Genomic DNA, 16,602 nt, shown 5'->3' with positions numbered 1-16,602 from the left:
CTGATATTAGAGGAAAATAGTAGCACACTTGCATTGACCTCACACTATGTTAACACAATACAGCTCTTAATTCCTAAATTATGTTGTTAAATAATTAACTGATTAATCATAAGTGAATAATTAAAACTTGGTTCTGTAAGCCTCACAACTGAAAAAAATAAAACTGTCAAATGATACCAGATTTTAGCAGAACTGATACTGTAGTTAGGGAAGGGGCAAAAAAAATTAACATCTATAGCTAGCTATGTTGACTGCTAGAAGAAGCACCTGGGCTCCATTTCTCCATGGAACAAAATAAAATGGATCATCTATTACTTAAATCTCTGTATTAAAATTGAACCTGAAGAAGGTAGAAAAAAAGGATTGTGAGATACTCTGCAAAATACCTAGACCTGCCCTGTTGGAGGGGGTTTGTGATTTGGGGAAGCAGGATTGAAAAGGCTGTCACTCTAAAACACTGAGATGGTCTTGAGTTCATGTTAAAATATCTTTTCCTCCAATATCCCCAAAATTAAGAACCATAAAATAAATCCTCACAGTTCAATGGACAATAACTCATAGATATTTAACAATATTAAGAACAAATAGCTTCTAATAATAATTCAAAATATAATTTTGTTTATTCTTGTAAAAGGAGTACAGAAGACAAAATATAAAAAGATCGGCCTGTGCATCTACAAAACAAAATAATTCCTTTTCTCTCATGAATATCTATTTATTTTCAGATATAGCAAAAGCACATGTACTTCAATTCTAAACAAGGCAATTAATTTGGATTCTAACAAATCAGAGCTATCACAGTCACAGGATTACTTTTATTATTTTTTACAATGAAAGAACTCTGGGAACACAGATCCTGCTGTGTAGAGCCATCACATTCCTTCCCATGAACAAACTGATAGGAATGAAAAGTCTAACAGTAAATAATTATTCCAATAAAGAAATGACAAAAAGCTACAATAGTTACTTAGCTAGACTCATTTCAATTGTTTGTTCTTGCAACATGTAATTTTAAAATAAATAGAAGACAAATTTTTAGAAACACCCACCCTCCAGCTTCCTGATGCTTTGTCTTGCAAAATACTTGCCAGCAGCAAAAAATTAAAGTCTTTGAAGATCAGGGAGGGGATGAAGTGTACCAGAATTCTTCAGCACCCCCAAATAACCCCACACCTGGGATTAGGCTGACTCCACAGCCTCCGTTAGCCATGTTGGCTAGGACATGTCCTTCAGGAGCATCCTGAGGGTTCATATCCCATGGCCTGGGCCTCGGCAAAGGAATAGAGCTCGCTGTTGAAGTAGCTCTCCAGCTGCTCACTGAGATCCTCAAAGGTGGGCCGCTCATCAGCCTCCGCGCTCCAGCACTGCTCCATCATCTTGTAGAGTGGTGCTGGGCACGTCTCCGGCTGAGGAAGTCTGTACCCATTGTCCAGCAGCTGGATCACCTGGTGTCCTGGCATACCTGCAAGCCAAAATGAGTTCATCAGGCTACTCAGGATCTGCATCTGGGTGCCATGTATTCCTCTCTCTTCAGCACAGAATCACCACAGAATGGTTTGGGTTGGAAAGGACCCTAAAGATCACCAAGTTCAAAACCCCTGCCATAAGCAGGGACACCTTCCGCTAGACCAGGTTGCTTAAAGCCCTTCCAGCCTGGCCTTGAACAATTCCAGGGACAATTACTGTTTACCAGCAATTAAAAATCACCTCCAACATTTCCCAGCCACCTCACCCTCACTGTGCCAGCTGCAAGGCATTGCAAATAGGTTTGTCTGCATGTGAGAATTTTCTTCCACCCTTCAGGTTTGTCAAAATTTTTCTGACATCTCTTTAGCTTAAATAGGTCCTAAATGCCTCTAGTCTCAGTAACTACAAAATCTCCTAAGAAAACCTGAGCTTCTGCTGAATTTTCCTCACATTTAGAAACATTTTCATAAAGTCAGCCCTGTTTTCTCAAGGTCATCTGGGCAACGGTATCCCCCCTGCTCCATCATCACTAGTTATGGAGAAGAAACTATTCCCCTATCTTTGCTATACCTTTATAAACTAAGACTATTGTCCTGTTCTCTTCCAATTTTTTACTCTTTTAATTAAATTTTGAATTGTGTTAACTTCTTTTCCCTAGATCTCTGATGATGATTCCTCTGCACTTTATCCACTGCCACCACAAATCAACATAAACTCTAACTAAGTACTGAGAACAAACTCCTGAAAGTAATACCAAGTAAGCAAACAGTAAAATGACATTTTCTACTTTCAAGATACAGATAAACTATGCCTTTGCAAAGGGGTAATACTGAATGGGTTTTCAGACAATATCCAGAGCCACAGTGTTACATATTTTTTATACTAAAATGTTTCATTTATGTGTGTGTGTCCATATGCACACAACTATAGTTTATATAAGACTTCAGGATATTTTGCTTTGCTTTTTTTTCTTCAGAACAATTTTGCAGGAGGTGAGGGTGGGAATCAAAAAGCAAAATCAATTTTTCCTTTTACAGAAAATATCAGTTTGGGACCCTGTGAAATGTAGTTTATGGGAAATGCACTACCCCTCAGGCCTGTACAGACACAGCATAACTTTTTTTTGCTTTAGTTCTTCCCTTGTGTTCTACTCACCAGCACAAAATGAGTCACAGTCAATCATCTCACTGATATCTTGTGTTATTGGAGCTACAGTTCCTTGAGCATTTCTCACAGTACTAGAAATAGTAGCTGCTCTCAGACTACTATAACTACTTTTGAGGTTGGTAACATTTTACTTTTTAATTATTTAAATCTTATGATCTTTTCCTTTATGAAGACTTTTCACTGCAACAAGTAAATATGAGGGAGGGGGGTAAAAAAGCACTTCACAAGCATTTCAGGAAGAAGGTGTCTGAAAAACAAATGAGGGGGGTAAAAGCACCCTGATTTATTTTTCAGACACCTTCTTCCTGAAATGCTTGTGCAGTGCTTCACACATAATCTATTCTTCTATGAAATATACTAAAAAAAAGAAAAAAAAAAGTTAAAAAGGGCAGGTTGGGGAACAAAAAACCCTTCCTTTATTTCTTCCCTTTTTCACATTCCAAGAATTGGCATCTTTGATCTGATGATGGAGGAAAATAGCCAGCTGGCTTAGGTTCCTGTGCAGTGCAGATTTACTCCATCAAGAGGAAGCTTGAATGTGTGCTAACCACAGCCTTTGCAAAGCTGCCAGGTGGCCTGGGGAAGCCAGAAGGTCTGATCCACTAAATGGACCTCATCTGAACAACCTTCTTTCTCTCTTTAAAATTTTAACCCTTTAACATGCCCATAGTATAGGCATTCAACTTTTCTTTATTGGGTCATTCTGAAATCAAGAAAAAAATTAGACACCATTCTTTAGGTAAAAGTACTTACCCTGATAAGGCATCTGCCCATAGGTGATTATTTCAAACATGAGTATCCCAAAGGACCAGACATCTGATTTAATGCTGAATCTGTTGTAGCGGATTGCCTCCGGGGCTGTCCATTTCACTGGGAGTTTTGTTTCTGTCCTAGCTTCATATACTTTCTCACTTTCTACCTATCATGGGGGTAAAACAAAACAAGCCTGGTTTCAGATCTGCTTCAGCAAAGCACTTAAGCATCTGACTAAGCTCAGCATGTGCTTAATCTTATCTTTTAACAAAACTCTTGTTTTTCATGTAAGTACCCATTTTCTGAAGTCTACCATTAGATTCAGCTTTGCAGTTGAAAAATGCAGAGGTTTCATCAGAGGCTTTTCTACAGCATTTATCATTTCAAGCAAACACACAACATTGGAGTGGCTCCTGATTAATTATGACCTGCTGCTGTGAATTCTGGACCCAGCATGCAAGATTTCAAAAGTCTGTCAGGAGTGGCAGTGGCAGCATCCTGCTAACACTAGAGACCAAATGTCTCCACGTCTGGTCCACAGTAAAGAAAGAAGGCAAGAGCAGGAGCCAATGAATTTCAGAACCTTTCTCTTGTGATTTATTGTTGAAGGGCCATTGACTTTGATAAGAGTCGCTTAAGCAGGTTTTTGGGGAAGAAAGACTAAACTCTGACTGATTCAAATTAACATATTAGTTTCCAGTGAGCTAATTAATGTGAAGTGTCGGTGAAAGACACAAAAAAATTGTTGAGCTGCAAATTTGTAGAATCATGTCCTTAAAGGTTTATCACACAGGCATCTAAATTTTGTGAACATTTCTTCTCTCTTTAGTTCCTACACGTAATTTAGTATACACAACTCACACCTAAGCCTAGGTCAAGTTTTTCACATGCAAATCCAGACATACATGTACCAGATTTTGCTTTTTTGTTTGTTTAAATACAGAATGTATGTTTCCCAGCTGCAATGCTCAACAGTTTTGAAAATACTGGTTGTTACTGATTTGTATCTCTATACTTATACAGTTGGCTTCTTGACCATAACACTAATCTTTAGAAACAAGGAACATACCCATTATGAGCATAGTTCATTTAAAAATATATTTTTTTATGTTAAAAAACTTGTAATATGAACTTATGCATATTTAGAAGAATCAAAATTAAATTAAAATAATTTTCAAAGTCCCTTTATGCCTTTGTTAAGCCATAATTCTATACTTCAGTATGTAATAAATCCAATTCTGTTATGATTTCATATTGAAATCCATAAAATATGGCAAAATAAATCTCTCCAACACCGATTAAATAATTTTCAGAGGTAGGAAATCTTGTTTCTAAATTACAGCTCTTTCATAGGGATACTTTGGTCAGCAATCCTTGGCATTCTCTGCCTTCAAGGACTAGAGAAAAACCAAAGCGGTGCAGTGGCAAAGAATTTGCAACTGCATCAGATTTAAAGTTCTGAGAGCACACTTTATGAACTTTGCTGTGAACTGTGGAGAGGAATAAGGTCCTTTTATGATTACTACCTGCAATGACAAGCACCATGGAGGCAGTGGAAAAGTGAACAACAAGAGAATATATGTCAATACATTTTTATATGCCTTCCCTTACAGGCCTAGTTGTATAATCTTTCCATCATTCCTCTCCATGTTGCAAACATTGTGGATAAAGTTGTCCAGCAAAGGGTATTGCTTGCCAGGATCCTTCCTGAGTGGCTGGGTGGGAAGGAGACACCAGGATTCTTCAGACTGGCACAAAGGCACAGGACAACTTCTAACCTTGCACGGGATAATGCAGGTAGAAGATACAAGTGAACATGTTATTTAGGTCCTTTTCTCCCTGGACTTGTCTTTGTCTCAATTCATCAATTCAGGGCTACAATTCATTCTTTCTTTCTTTAGTTGGCCTCTTCCACCTTGTTCTCCAGAGTTAAAAGCAGGGACAATTAACCTTTCCACAACCTACCTTAAAAACTCTTGCAAGTCCAAAGTCTGCTACTTTGTAAACATTATGCTCACCAACAAGAACATTTCTGGCTGCCAGATCCCGGTGGATATAGTTCTGAGATTCAAGGTATGCCATCCCAGAAGCCACCTGAGCAGCCATGTCTATTTGATGTGTCAGGGAGATTTGAGAGCCTCCATCTTCTGTTTAAAAAGGAGATGACAAGAACAACATAAGAACACAAAGAAGATGCTGATTTCACACACAAATAACTGAAAACCTGCCTGGTTCAAAAAGCCAACACAAATAAACCAAACCATGCAAAGTAACATCCCAGCCAAATGACAGGGATTACTGAATGACATTACTTTCCCAATAACCGAGTAACAATGCTTGTCCCATCTTCTCTAAAAGAGTAGATACTTCATGCAGGAGTTAATGTAGGCCAGGAAGGAGTTGCTGACGCAGTCCAAAGAGAAAATCTTTTATCTACTGATAGTAACATAGTATGCACCTTTCTGACAAGTTCATAAAACTATTCCAAACTGGAAGAGTTAATGTCAGTACCCAGTGGTTATAGCCAGAGCTGACTAAAGATGGAAAAGCACAGAATTATCCTTGTTCTCCAATGATTCTGACTAAGAAAAATACCATCTGCTGTCAAGTATAACTCATTTTCACTTTCCAGTCCACTTGACTGCTTCAGACTTATCTCTGTTGTCGTTATTCAAGAGTAGGACTCCTTGAGATACTTTCAAGCTGCCTCCTTCTCTAGTAGAACTTTTTGAAGCAATGTGTATGTCATTCCCACCACACTAAGATAAGCAAATTCCAGAAATTGAGATTTGGCAATCGAAGATCCTTGTTCAAACAATGCAGTAGAAGAACTTTGAGCTGAGCAACTTGCCTATACAAATAAAGGAAAGTCTCAGGCCATTAAAAATGGCAGCCAAAAATTGTAAGACAGGTAACAAAAAAAAAAAAAATTCAAAATTTGTACATTAGAGTACAAATTCAGGGCCTTTGGCATTTTGGGGACAGCTAACCAACCTTCTCAATGCAAAGAATTTAAGCCAGGAGGTAATTGATTGTAAACCAAATCAGTGTTACATTCAAGGACCACTTCACACAATCCCAAATGCTGCAGCACTGAAGCATGGTTTTCTACCTCTGTAGCCTCTAATACTCAAAAACATTTCAACTTTGTTTCAGAACCTTAATATCAAAAAACTGAATCCTTTCTGCTAGTCTTACTGGCAGTTCTTTGTCATCAGGTTGGTGACTTTTACTTACTGTCTCTATGTTACAGAAATAAAACTTTTGTAGCTGGCAGTTTTCTCTCACTTATTTTTAATTGATTTGCAGTGATAGCATGTCTCAGCATTGTTTTAAATAGCCTCCCCCAGTTCTGGCATTTTATTTGATGCAACCTTGTCATTCCACCTTATGAAGAGTGTGAAATGCCACTGTTTACTAATGTATTCTGCAATCTCCAAGCCTTGAATTTCCTGCTCATCTGGATGCTCTGACATAATTAAAAAAAAAAATTAATTGTCTAATTATGTATCTTACTCTACATCCTTTTTGAGACTAAAAACTCCAACACTAAGATTATTTACTTCTATTGTTGATCAGAATGTATTTTCCTCTCCTACACATATGGTTCATACTGCCTGGACTTTTCAAAGAGAGAGGGATAAAAATAGGGCTGTATGAAAAACCACTCAGTCCACAGAATAATACAACACTTTGAAGATTTTCAGTTCAGATAACTGACAGGCATCAACATTTATTATTCATCTTGATAGACAAAGATATAAATCCACAAATGATGTTCATGTTGTATTTAATCGGAAAATAATTAAATGTTTTCAAGCACCTTGTATTAATACTTGGGTTTTGGAAGTTAGCCTATGTCAGTCAGCTTTAAATATTCCCTTTCACACAACTTCATTTGCATGTGTTGTGAACTACCTGCTAGTGAGAGCAGACAAGGATATCAACAAAGTTGAGCACAGGTTTGTCACTGGTCCTCTGATGCTCCAAGACAGCCTGACTTAAGCTTGCTCCAAGAGGCAAAATAAGGCAATGCCAGAGGAAAAAGGGGTGACCCATCAGCCTTTTGTTTAATGAGCTGCTTCAGTGCAGAATAGGAGTTAAAACTGCTAAACCCCCCTGTTTTATTCCCTGCAGACACTCAGGCACATCATGCTAAAGGACAAGGATAAGATCCACCCCTAACAATGGAGTGGCAACTGAAAGACCATTTCTTTTGTTAGGGCTTGTTTGGAATACCAGACTGGGCTGACCTATGCCTTTAGCCTTATGCAGGCTGAGGGAGAGGAAGAGGCCACTCTTGCCCTGGCTACTGCAGTATTTTTTGGGTGATCTCTCTGTAAGCTGGTTCTGCACTGCAGCCATTCTGGAGCTAAAGAAGACAAAGCTTTAATGAAGAGCCTCAGCTGACCAGGAGGTACAACTTGTGCACAAAGACAGAGGATGAAATCACAGGTCTCTTTGAGATCTAAGGTGTAAATCATGTATGTCTATCTCATAAAGACTTCTGACTACACCTCCAAAACTCCAGGGCCAGACAGAGCACACAAGTTCAAGCACAACTTCTCTGGACAAAGTATCCCAGTACCTCACCAGCCTCATAGCATTTCTAAGAATTACTTAATGTAAACCTACCATCTTTCAGTTTAAAGCCATCCCCCCTTGCCCTGTCACTACCTGGCCTTGTAAAAAGTCTCTCTCCAGCTCTCTTATAGGCTCCAATTAGTTACTGGAAGGCTGCTCTAAGTTTATATCTAGCTAGCTAGCTATAGATATAGATTTGTTTATATAACTTCCACACTCAAAATCAAGCACTACTGCTGAATTTATAAATTTATAAATAATCCCATGGATTATTTTTTAACTGATCAAGAAAATGTAGCACCTCCATGTCCTTTTTTACTAATATATTTTGACCCTCAACCTCATATAAAAAATTTATTAGAAAAATATTAAAGAAATCTTGGGGTCTGCACCCTGTTCTAAGCAGTCTATCACAATCACTCACATAGAAAAGACAGGAAAATATTCTCATTGACAGATATCTGACAAGAAAAAAAGAGAAAAATAAATAAGCGGCACTTTCTCCAGTAAGGGCATTGCCTCCACAATAATTCACTGAATTTCAAGACTGCATACCTGCCAGAACAAGCCCCAGGCCCATCAGAATTGATAAAAGCACTCATATATTTATGACAATTTAATTCACTCCCAATAACAAAGAAAAGTTTTCAGGTGCATTTTTCTCATTCTGGTGGCAGCTCAATAACTCTGCATAGCAGTGTTCATCAAGAACTCTCCCAAAGTACATTTAGAGTGTGCACAGGGAATTCCCATGTCCATCATTATTAAGTAGCTGTCATTATGGAGAAATGTGATAGTAACTGTGAATAAAATATGAGGGACTTTTAAAGCTGGAAAAGCATACCATACAGCTCTAGAAGGGGAATAGGAATAAAGAATACCTCTGGACTTTCCTCCACTCTAGTTTGCTTTATTTACCCATCGTGCACACAGTGACAGAAGCCTTTTGGAAATATGTTCCTGTTTCCTGCAGAGTCTCAGAAAACTTATTTTGGGAAATAGGCTTTCCACAGAATCTCAAGAAAACTTACCAGAAGTTCTGTACTCCAGCTGTATAGATCACTTCCAGTCATAGAGCTCTATACAAGCTTCAAATCTCTCTCCTTATTAGTCTTACTGACAGCAATGACTTTTCTCTGACCACAATACCTAACAAAACCCTTGGATCTCTGCCTCCACCTCTTAGTTCTGTGCACCTCCCTGTTCATTGGTCACGAGATAAGGAGGGATACCACTAGACTGGGTTTCAAGTGGATATTTTTATGGATTTCTTGATGACTGCCTGGAAACCAGTTGACTTTCCACAGCCTCTGCTGAAGAGCTACAGGAGTGAGCACTTAGGTAAGGAGCAGGGTGCTGTACATATGCTGGCAGCTGTTCCACACACTGGCTGCAGCACTGATGTGCTCTGGACATGTTTACTCTATGCACACTAACAGACCAATTTTCACCTCTGCAATAGCTGTGACTCATCCTGGCCTTGCTCAGAGCAGTTTCTCCAGTGCGAGAAATGTTTCCATGCACAGCAATCATTTCCTGATGTGCCAGGCTCTTTCAATCAGATAAGCTGAAATCTGCACACAAAGGCACCAAAGATGAGAATTTGAAGGAAAATTGTGCCTTGCTACCTCTGGCCAGCAAATGCCAACAAAACTGTGGATAATCTGGCCCAAGGTCATGGCAGACTCACTCTGGGCAGTTCCTGGTAGGGCTGTTTCTGTGTCTCTTTCTTTAGCTGTAATTGTGTGTGGACAGACCCTCATTTAAAAATGGTTCCGCAGAGAAGATGGGGGAAGGCATGTGTCATGGTAAATGCTGTCTGTGGTATTACACAGGGCTTTGCTTTATGGGCTGTAAACAGAGAAGAAATTCTGCATGACAACCGTGGCAAACATTTTGTCTTCAAGAAATCATTACAGCTTTAAAAACATTTAGCATCTCACAGACATCTGCTAAACTGAAAATGGGTAACAACAAGCATTTCCCAATAACAGGAATGAACTTAAAAGTGCAGTCATTGTGCTAGTCTGTTCCAGGCTGTACAATTTTATTTTTAATTATTATTTGCCTTCAAAAGAGCATTTTGAAGTGCTACTGAGATAAAAGCCCTGATGAGATAGGCAAGGGACAAATTTGTAGTGAAAAGCTATCCCTGACTAGTAATAGTTTTCAAAGCTGTTAAGTACATTTTGTAGAAGTGCTTCTATTTCATGTCAAATATGATGACCTATCCTTCTGGATACTTATATTTTTATTCCTTTGTGTATGTTCCCATCTACTCCTAGAACTAGGTGAAAAAATATGGGCAATTATAAGGCAAGAATCAGACTATGGATATGATTCTTCCCTATTTTTTAAATATTTTGGTTGTCAAAAATTCATAAATATTTCTGCTTTTCTTACCCCCACATATGTCAAACAATGCAGTTTTTACATTAAACCAGGGTGTTGTACTTCTATCTTTTATGTTAGTGTATTTACTAAACTGCAACACCCTTAAAATGAGTTTAGAGTCATTTGCTTACTTTTAAGGTATTCTAGGAGACTTCCATATCTCATCAGCTCGGTAATAATATAAATTGGGTCCTCCAAAGTGCAGACAGCATAAAGCTGTATAAGCTTTGGATGTCTCAAGTTCTTCATTATTTGTGCTTCCCTCAGAAAGTCTTTTGGATCCATTGAACCTGAAACAACAGCATATAACAAAATTGAGGTTATTACAGGGCTTTCTACCGGCAATCTTAAGGGAGTAACTGATATTGTTTTCTGTCTTTGAAAGTACATTAACATCTCAAATCTTCACAGTTCCCACAGAAATCAGACAGTGCAGCTGAAACAAACATTTAATGAGTGAAACATACCAGTTGTGTAGGGACAGAGAAAATATGTGTCCCAGCCATCAGAAATATAGAGGCTAAAATGAACCACCCCCAGGGCCACCCCAGACAGGAAAAAAAAAAAAAAAAAAAAAAAAAAAAAAAAAAAAGTGAGGCTAGAATGTTAAGGGATATGTTTTAAACAAACAACTGAACAACTGGTTAATGAAAGGACCAGGAACTGAGGTGAGAATGTCTAGGTAATGAACATAAAATTTCTGAGAGAAAACTAGTGCTGCAATAAAAATTTGTTGCACTATATTTTCAGCTTCACCAATTAAAGCCTGAAAGCACTGAAATCAGTTTAGCACATGCAGAGATGATGTGTGCATTTTATATATACAAAAACAAATAGCTATTTATAATGAGCATGCAATAGCAGCCTTATCAGAAATACCAATGTATGCACAGATGTAACATTAATTTTACAATCCCTTAAACACCAAAGTGTCTTAACAGCCAACTTTTTAAGTGTTACATAAGAGCATATGTATACCATATCTATAGATCAATATTCTATTCATATACATAATGAATCAATGTAGAAACTATGTCAACGAAGCAATCAGAAATGGCACAGGAAGCTGAAGTCATGGCAAATATAGGATTAAAGCTCATATGTCCTGAATAGGGGACCGATTAGGAAAACATGCACAAATAAAGAAGCAAAGTTTTCTAGATGAATGATCCAGTAGTGATCAGATATTGTCAGATGTTTGAGGAAGTTGGTGAATAATATCGCCTTCAAAATGCTTGTACATGCAAATGTGAAATTATTGAACTACTCACATGTCTCCTTTCTCCCAAATCAAAATACTTCAATTAAGAAAATGTTACAGTTAAGACTGAGGAGGAAAATATCTAGTTATCCAACTTATTCTGCTCTATGCCATGTTTAAAAACAAACTCATCTTACTCAGTAAGCAGACAAAGTAATTTAAGAAGCCAAGGCTGCAAGAGTAAGAGTCTTTATGTTGTGTTTTTTTAATATTAGGTAATCTATAAAGTTCATTTGGGAGTTTGATTGTGTTCCAAACATGGATATTTAAATTAAGTGAAACTCTTCGAGGATGTTAAATGGCTCAGCAATAAAATTCCAACAGAAAATCTGTTCTACAAAAAGGACTAGAAAATCAGCCTGTTCACCCAACACCTACCTTTTGAATGCCACCTCCTGAAGAATGCCCCAGCCTATTTCCCAAAACATAGGAATGATATGTGATTTCTTATCCTCACATCAATACAAGAGGAATGATTCAGAAATGCTCCTGACTTAGACTATATGAAAAAAGAGCCACTTGACATTGCTACTTGGGAGAGCAAAGATTACATTGCAAGGAACACGTACTCCTCACTTCCGTTTCCTCATACTTCCCCTGGCAATCCCATATTGCCCAATTTAACGAGATCTTATAGGATGTCATTAGGAGGAGTGGTCAAAGTATTTGGATTTCCATGCCATCAATGGCAACCAGCCAATAATACATCTCCTCAACAGGTACAAGCTATACTTATTTTCTTTACTCGCTATCAGAGGAAAGTGGAGGCCTGCAAAAAGAGTAAATGATCATACCTGGTCTGGATAAAGCAGAGATTATGACAGGGAGAAAACACAAAATATCTGTGATGCTTACTCTATATCCTTTTCTTGTTTAGAACAGCACAATCTTTACAGATTTACTCAAACTTTCCACCAATTTTAGATTAAAAAAAAAAATTAAAATCTAGTGTTGTCTTTATAGTGTTTTGACTCATTTTGATATTGATTTAAAATGTTGCTCCATTTACTTACTTGTTTCAAGATATATGCATTGTCATGAAAATCAACCTAAAATCTACAGAGAAGCTGCATGGTGTGAAGCATTCTGCCTCCAAAAGCAAATGAACATGTGCGACTAATGATTTAGCATCCATGCCAAAATTTGACAAGTTGATCCTAAATAGGATAAACTACTTGCTCACTTAGGGTCTACCAAATCATGGACACTCTATGGATTATAATACAGGGTTTCTTCACTCCATAGAATTTGACAGTCTGATTTGTTCCCACCATCAAAGTTTGCCTACATGGAATTTCTCAGTTTAATCATGCTATAAACTTCTCCCAACAAACTGAAACCAAGCAACATGTTTTTCAGATATGACAACTTTCAATAAATTGATCAAGAAGGAAGTATTCCATTAGCTGAATAGCTGCAAATCCTTTTCTACACTGTAAAAGCAAGTAACAGTCACAATAATGATTAAAAAAACAGAAAAAGATCAATAAGTATTTCCTGCATGTTTTACAGAGCATATGTAACCTTCAGTTTTACTTAGTTTAGATCTTTAAATAGCACAAGTATTATATAGCAGACAGCACCCAAATCCCCCACAGGCCTGTAGATCTTATATTGTACTTCATAAGAAGATTGGATGCCAACTGAAAAAATTTTAAAAGTGTCTTTATGAGTGTTCTGCCTAAGATTAGGTTTCAGCAACTGAATAAGCAAATTAAAAACTGCCTCTAAAAGCAACCAGACATGCTTGTTACAAATTAGTTGAATAAAGCCTGTCACAATAGTGGCAAAGAATTTACAGCACATCCCTTTGAGGCAGGAAACACATGCCAAATGGAGTTTCAAATAACTGAGGGGGGTTTAACTTGTAATTGAATGTGCATGTTTTTAATGAAATGTACATTTTCACCTGTAAGTGGTAAACACAAGATGAAGAGCATGTTACTGTAAGTAGAAACGATTTGGTCATAAAACAATTAGTTAGCATAAGCCTTTATTGAAACAAGTGGAGGTTTCTTTTGTGTAAGATACCAGTTTGGGAGTAAATTTATCAGGACCTGAAGAAAATACAGTCTTGATGATTTGTTTTTTGAATGAAAAAATATTTTTCTAAATGTCAAAGTCATTCTTCAGAACAAAATGTTGGAATCTCTTTCTTTGAGATGTTCTATGTTGTGCTGCTTTGCCAGAAATCACCTCTAACTTAAGCTTACTTAAAACAGATATATCTGTTCTGATTAACTTCTCTTTGAAAATATTTTGTTCTAGATCTGAGGAAGCTTCACATGCTAAGATATGTGGAATAACTGATAACCTGGAAATGAGTAAGAGAGGAAGGTTAGTTATTTTCCAGATTCTGCTGGCCTAAATGTAAATGGTCCTTAAATATTTGATAAACCCATCACAAGATCCTTGGTTTGCAACTTTTCAATAAACCTTCCCAAATTGCTTCAAAGTACCCTTGTACTTCAGAGCAACCTAGCCCTCTAAGTAAATATTATAGAAAATTCATTTATGTGGAGACTGCATTAAGCATATAACTATGATCTTCTGAAGAATTTCATGAGTAATAAAGAAATAAAATTTAAAAACTAAGTATTTGGCAACACAAGAAATTAAAATAACCTATTCATATTAACAGATGAATAATATATGTTTCTGGATGTTCTCAAGCAGCTTTGTCACCATACAGAAGTAAACTTACATATCAGTGTAAGGCCACATACTGAATTAAATGGAATTAAAAAATCTCTTTTTTTTCAGGGAAACTGGGGTACTTCCTGACTGCAAAGCTTTTTACATTGCATATGTATAAAGAGATGACAAATTAGAGAAATGAAAATGTTATGGAAAACTCCACTGACAGTACCAACCCAGACACTATTTTGGAAAAGCCTCCTGAAAAAAAAAAAATCATGCTTGGACAGTTTCCATGCAGAGAGAAGCTTGGGAGATGCTTTACAATGTGATAATGACAAATGTATGCGTCAGCTTCAACAGGCATAAGGAACTTTATCAGATACAATTAATTGGTGATGATAGATGTCTGCTTCACATGCTGACAGCTGGAGAAGCAAGCTAGCCCAGACAATAGGTTCTAGAAAATCCATCACACTCAACGTAGGACAAAGTAAAAATCCCTGCTGCAATGATTTCTACTTAAATAGAAAAAAACAGTGTCTCAGTGAGGAAATAAAAACAGAAATGTGAAATGACATATTCAGGGACCTGCATCAAGACAGTGCTGTGCAAAGCCAAAACCAGAAATAGCAATTGCTGGTTTCTAGACTGTTTTCCTATCTACTGATCCCTGCACCTTTTTGAAAACTATGGGTCAGTAGCTCAAAAGTCAGAGATGTTCCTTAAGGCAAAGATGTTCTTATGCTTTGTTTTTTCATTCACACATTCATGGCTATGGTTGTGGCTGGTAAAATGTCACAGATGTCTCCAAAGCAGAGACAAGTGAACCAATGAACAAATAAGAGAATTATCTGGACGAAAGCATCACATTACTACTGCTTTCTGTTTGCAGTCACACTGATAAACAGATTGTAAAAGGAATAAGGAGAGGTAATGGGCAAGATATTGACAATGATATTTGACAGCAAAGAGTGGAATGATCTCAGGGAATTTCAATTGCTGTAATTGTGCTGGAGGGACAAGGGGTGGATTGTGTACAAATTGTTGACTTTGGTTTTGTCATTGTGGTGTTTTGCTTTTGGTGTAGAGAATTCTTTTTCTGGACACAGAATTTGAGGTGTGGCCTCACCGGCACTGAGCACAGAGGGACAGAGGGGACAGAGGTCCCCCTGGCCACACTATTGCTGATACAGGCCAGGATGCCATTGGCATCATTGGTTTTAAGCCTTTTAGTAGCAATAGCTAGAGATTAGTTTAAGTCCAGAAAAAAATTGTTTGAGAAATGAGAAGGACACTATATAAGAAGAAACTGCATTTAGCCTTTCTAAAGACAACTGAAAATTGGTTTAACCCACCCTGTGTTTACCTCCAGAATGGAAAGAACAATTAATACATTCAAATAGGCTTTTATTTTATTACAAGAAGACAAGAAGCAAGGGTTAAAGGGAAGACATCAGGCAAATTCAAATGTGAAATTAGGTGCAGATTCTTACAGTGCCTTCATCTTAGGACTAGAGGACTTCTCATTATTGTGTAGTCAAGAACAAGCTGTGTTTTGATTAAATATAAATGCTTATCTCAGCAGAGGGATGATGTGTAATGGCATGTAACAGCAGAGTATTCCAACTATATATGGTCTAGAACAGATGTACTCTGCAAAATAATGCTCAACAGAAAAACCCAAAGTAACAGAAATCCTTTCTAGCTTTAAGGCCTATAAATCTATGACATTCTGATTGCATTATACTCTTCTCTATTGTTCACCATGTGATTACCCTTGATCAACCTGCTCCTGCTTGGTAATAAGAGCATTGTTCCATTTCACAATTTGTCTGGTGGTAAAGCCTTTTTAGCAGAACCCCTTCCATCTCAGCCCCTTATATTTCCAGATCACTTTGAGTTTAACACACTCCTCTGTTTTTCTGATGACAGCTTAGTGAGAAGTCTGTAGTTTAAAATACACCGCCTCCTGCCCCAGTGTAAAGACAAGTGATTTAGATCTTTGAGCCAAGCAACAGGAGAGGCGTATTTTACAGTGTGTTACACCTGAAGCCTGAAACATTGCTTATGTGACTATTGGAAGCTTCAGTCATCAGCACAGTGTATTTCTTGATTATTCATTAACTATTATATTTTCTATTCATTTATCAACTTTATGTTATGGTGAATAAAATTACCAACCCAACCCTTTGCTGAAATTTTATTAGTACCAAGGTAAGCATTTATTACTCAGATCAGAATGTGGGTATTGTGGTTTGTCTTTAATTAGTGAAGTGTTATTCCTCATGAGTAACAATGAGAATAAGCTATGGAAAACCAGTGTGCTGATTACTGTA

At 37.4% G+C, this 16,602-nt stretch overlaps 1 protein-coding gene across 1 annotated transcript in view; it reads right to left on the bottom strand.

Annotated features, from left to right (window-relative positions):
- Positions 1–643: 643 nt before the first annotated feature.
- The window catches only part of FRK (fyn related Src family tyrosine kinase), a 48,097-nt gene continuing 32,138 nt past the window's right edge, over positions 644–16,602 (bottom strand). The window contains exons 5-8 of the mRNA XM_053937879.1: positions 10,497–10,655; positions 5,353–5,534; positions 3,388–3,553; positions 644–1,462 (exon numbers count right to left, since the gene is read on the bottom strand). Coding sequence (XP_053793854.1) covers positions 1,230–1,462; positions 3,388–3,553; positions 5,353–5,534; positions 10,497–10,655 — 740 coding nt within the window. The 3' untranslated portion in view covers positions 644–1,229. The remainder of the gene's footprint in view (positions 1,463–3,387; positions 3,554–5,352; positions 5,535–10,496; positions 10,656–16,602) is intronic.

The sequence above is a fragment of the Vidua chalybeata genome, chromosome 3, assembly GCF_026979565.1.
Source record: "Vidua chalybeata isolate OUT-0048 chromosome 3, bVidCha1 merged haplotype, whole genome shotgun sequence".
NCBI classification, from domain to species: domain Eukaryota; kingdom Metazoa; phylum Chordata; class Aves; order Passeriformes; family Viduidae; genus Vidua; species Vidua chalybeata.
The sequence above is the reverse complement of the archived record's forward strand: the minus strand, read 5'-3'. Positions and strand labels throughout refer to the sequence as shown.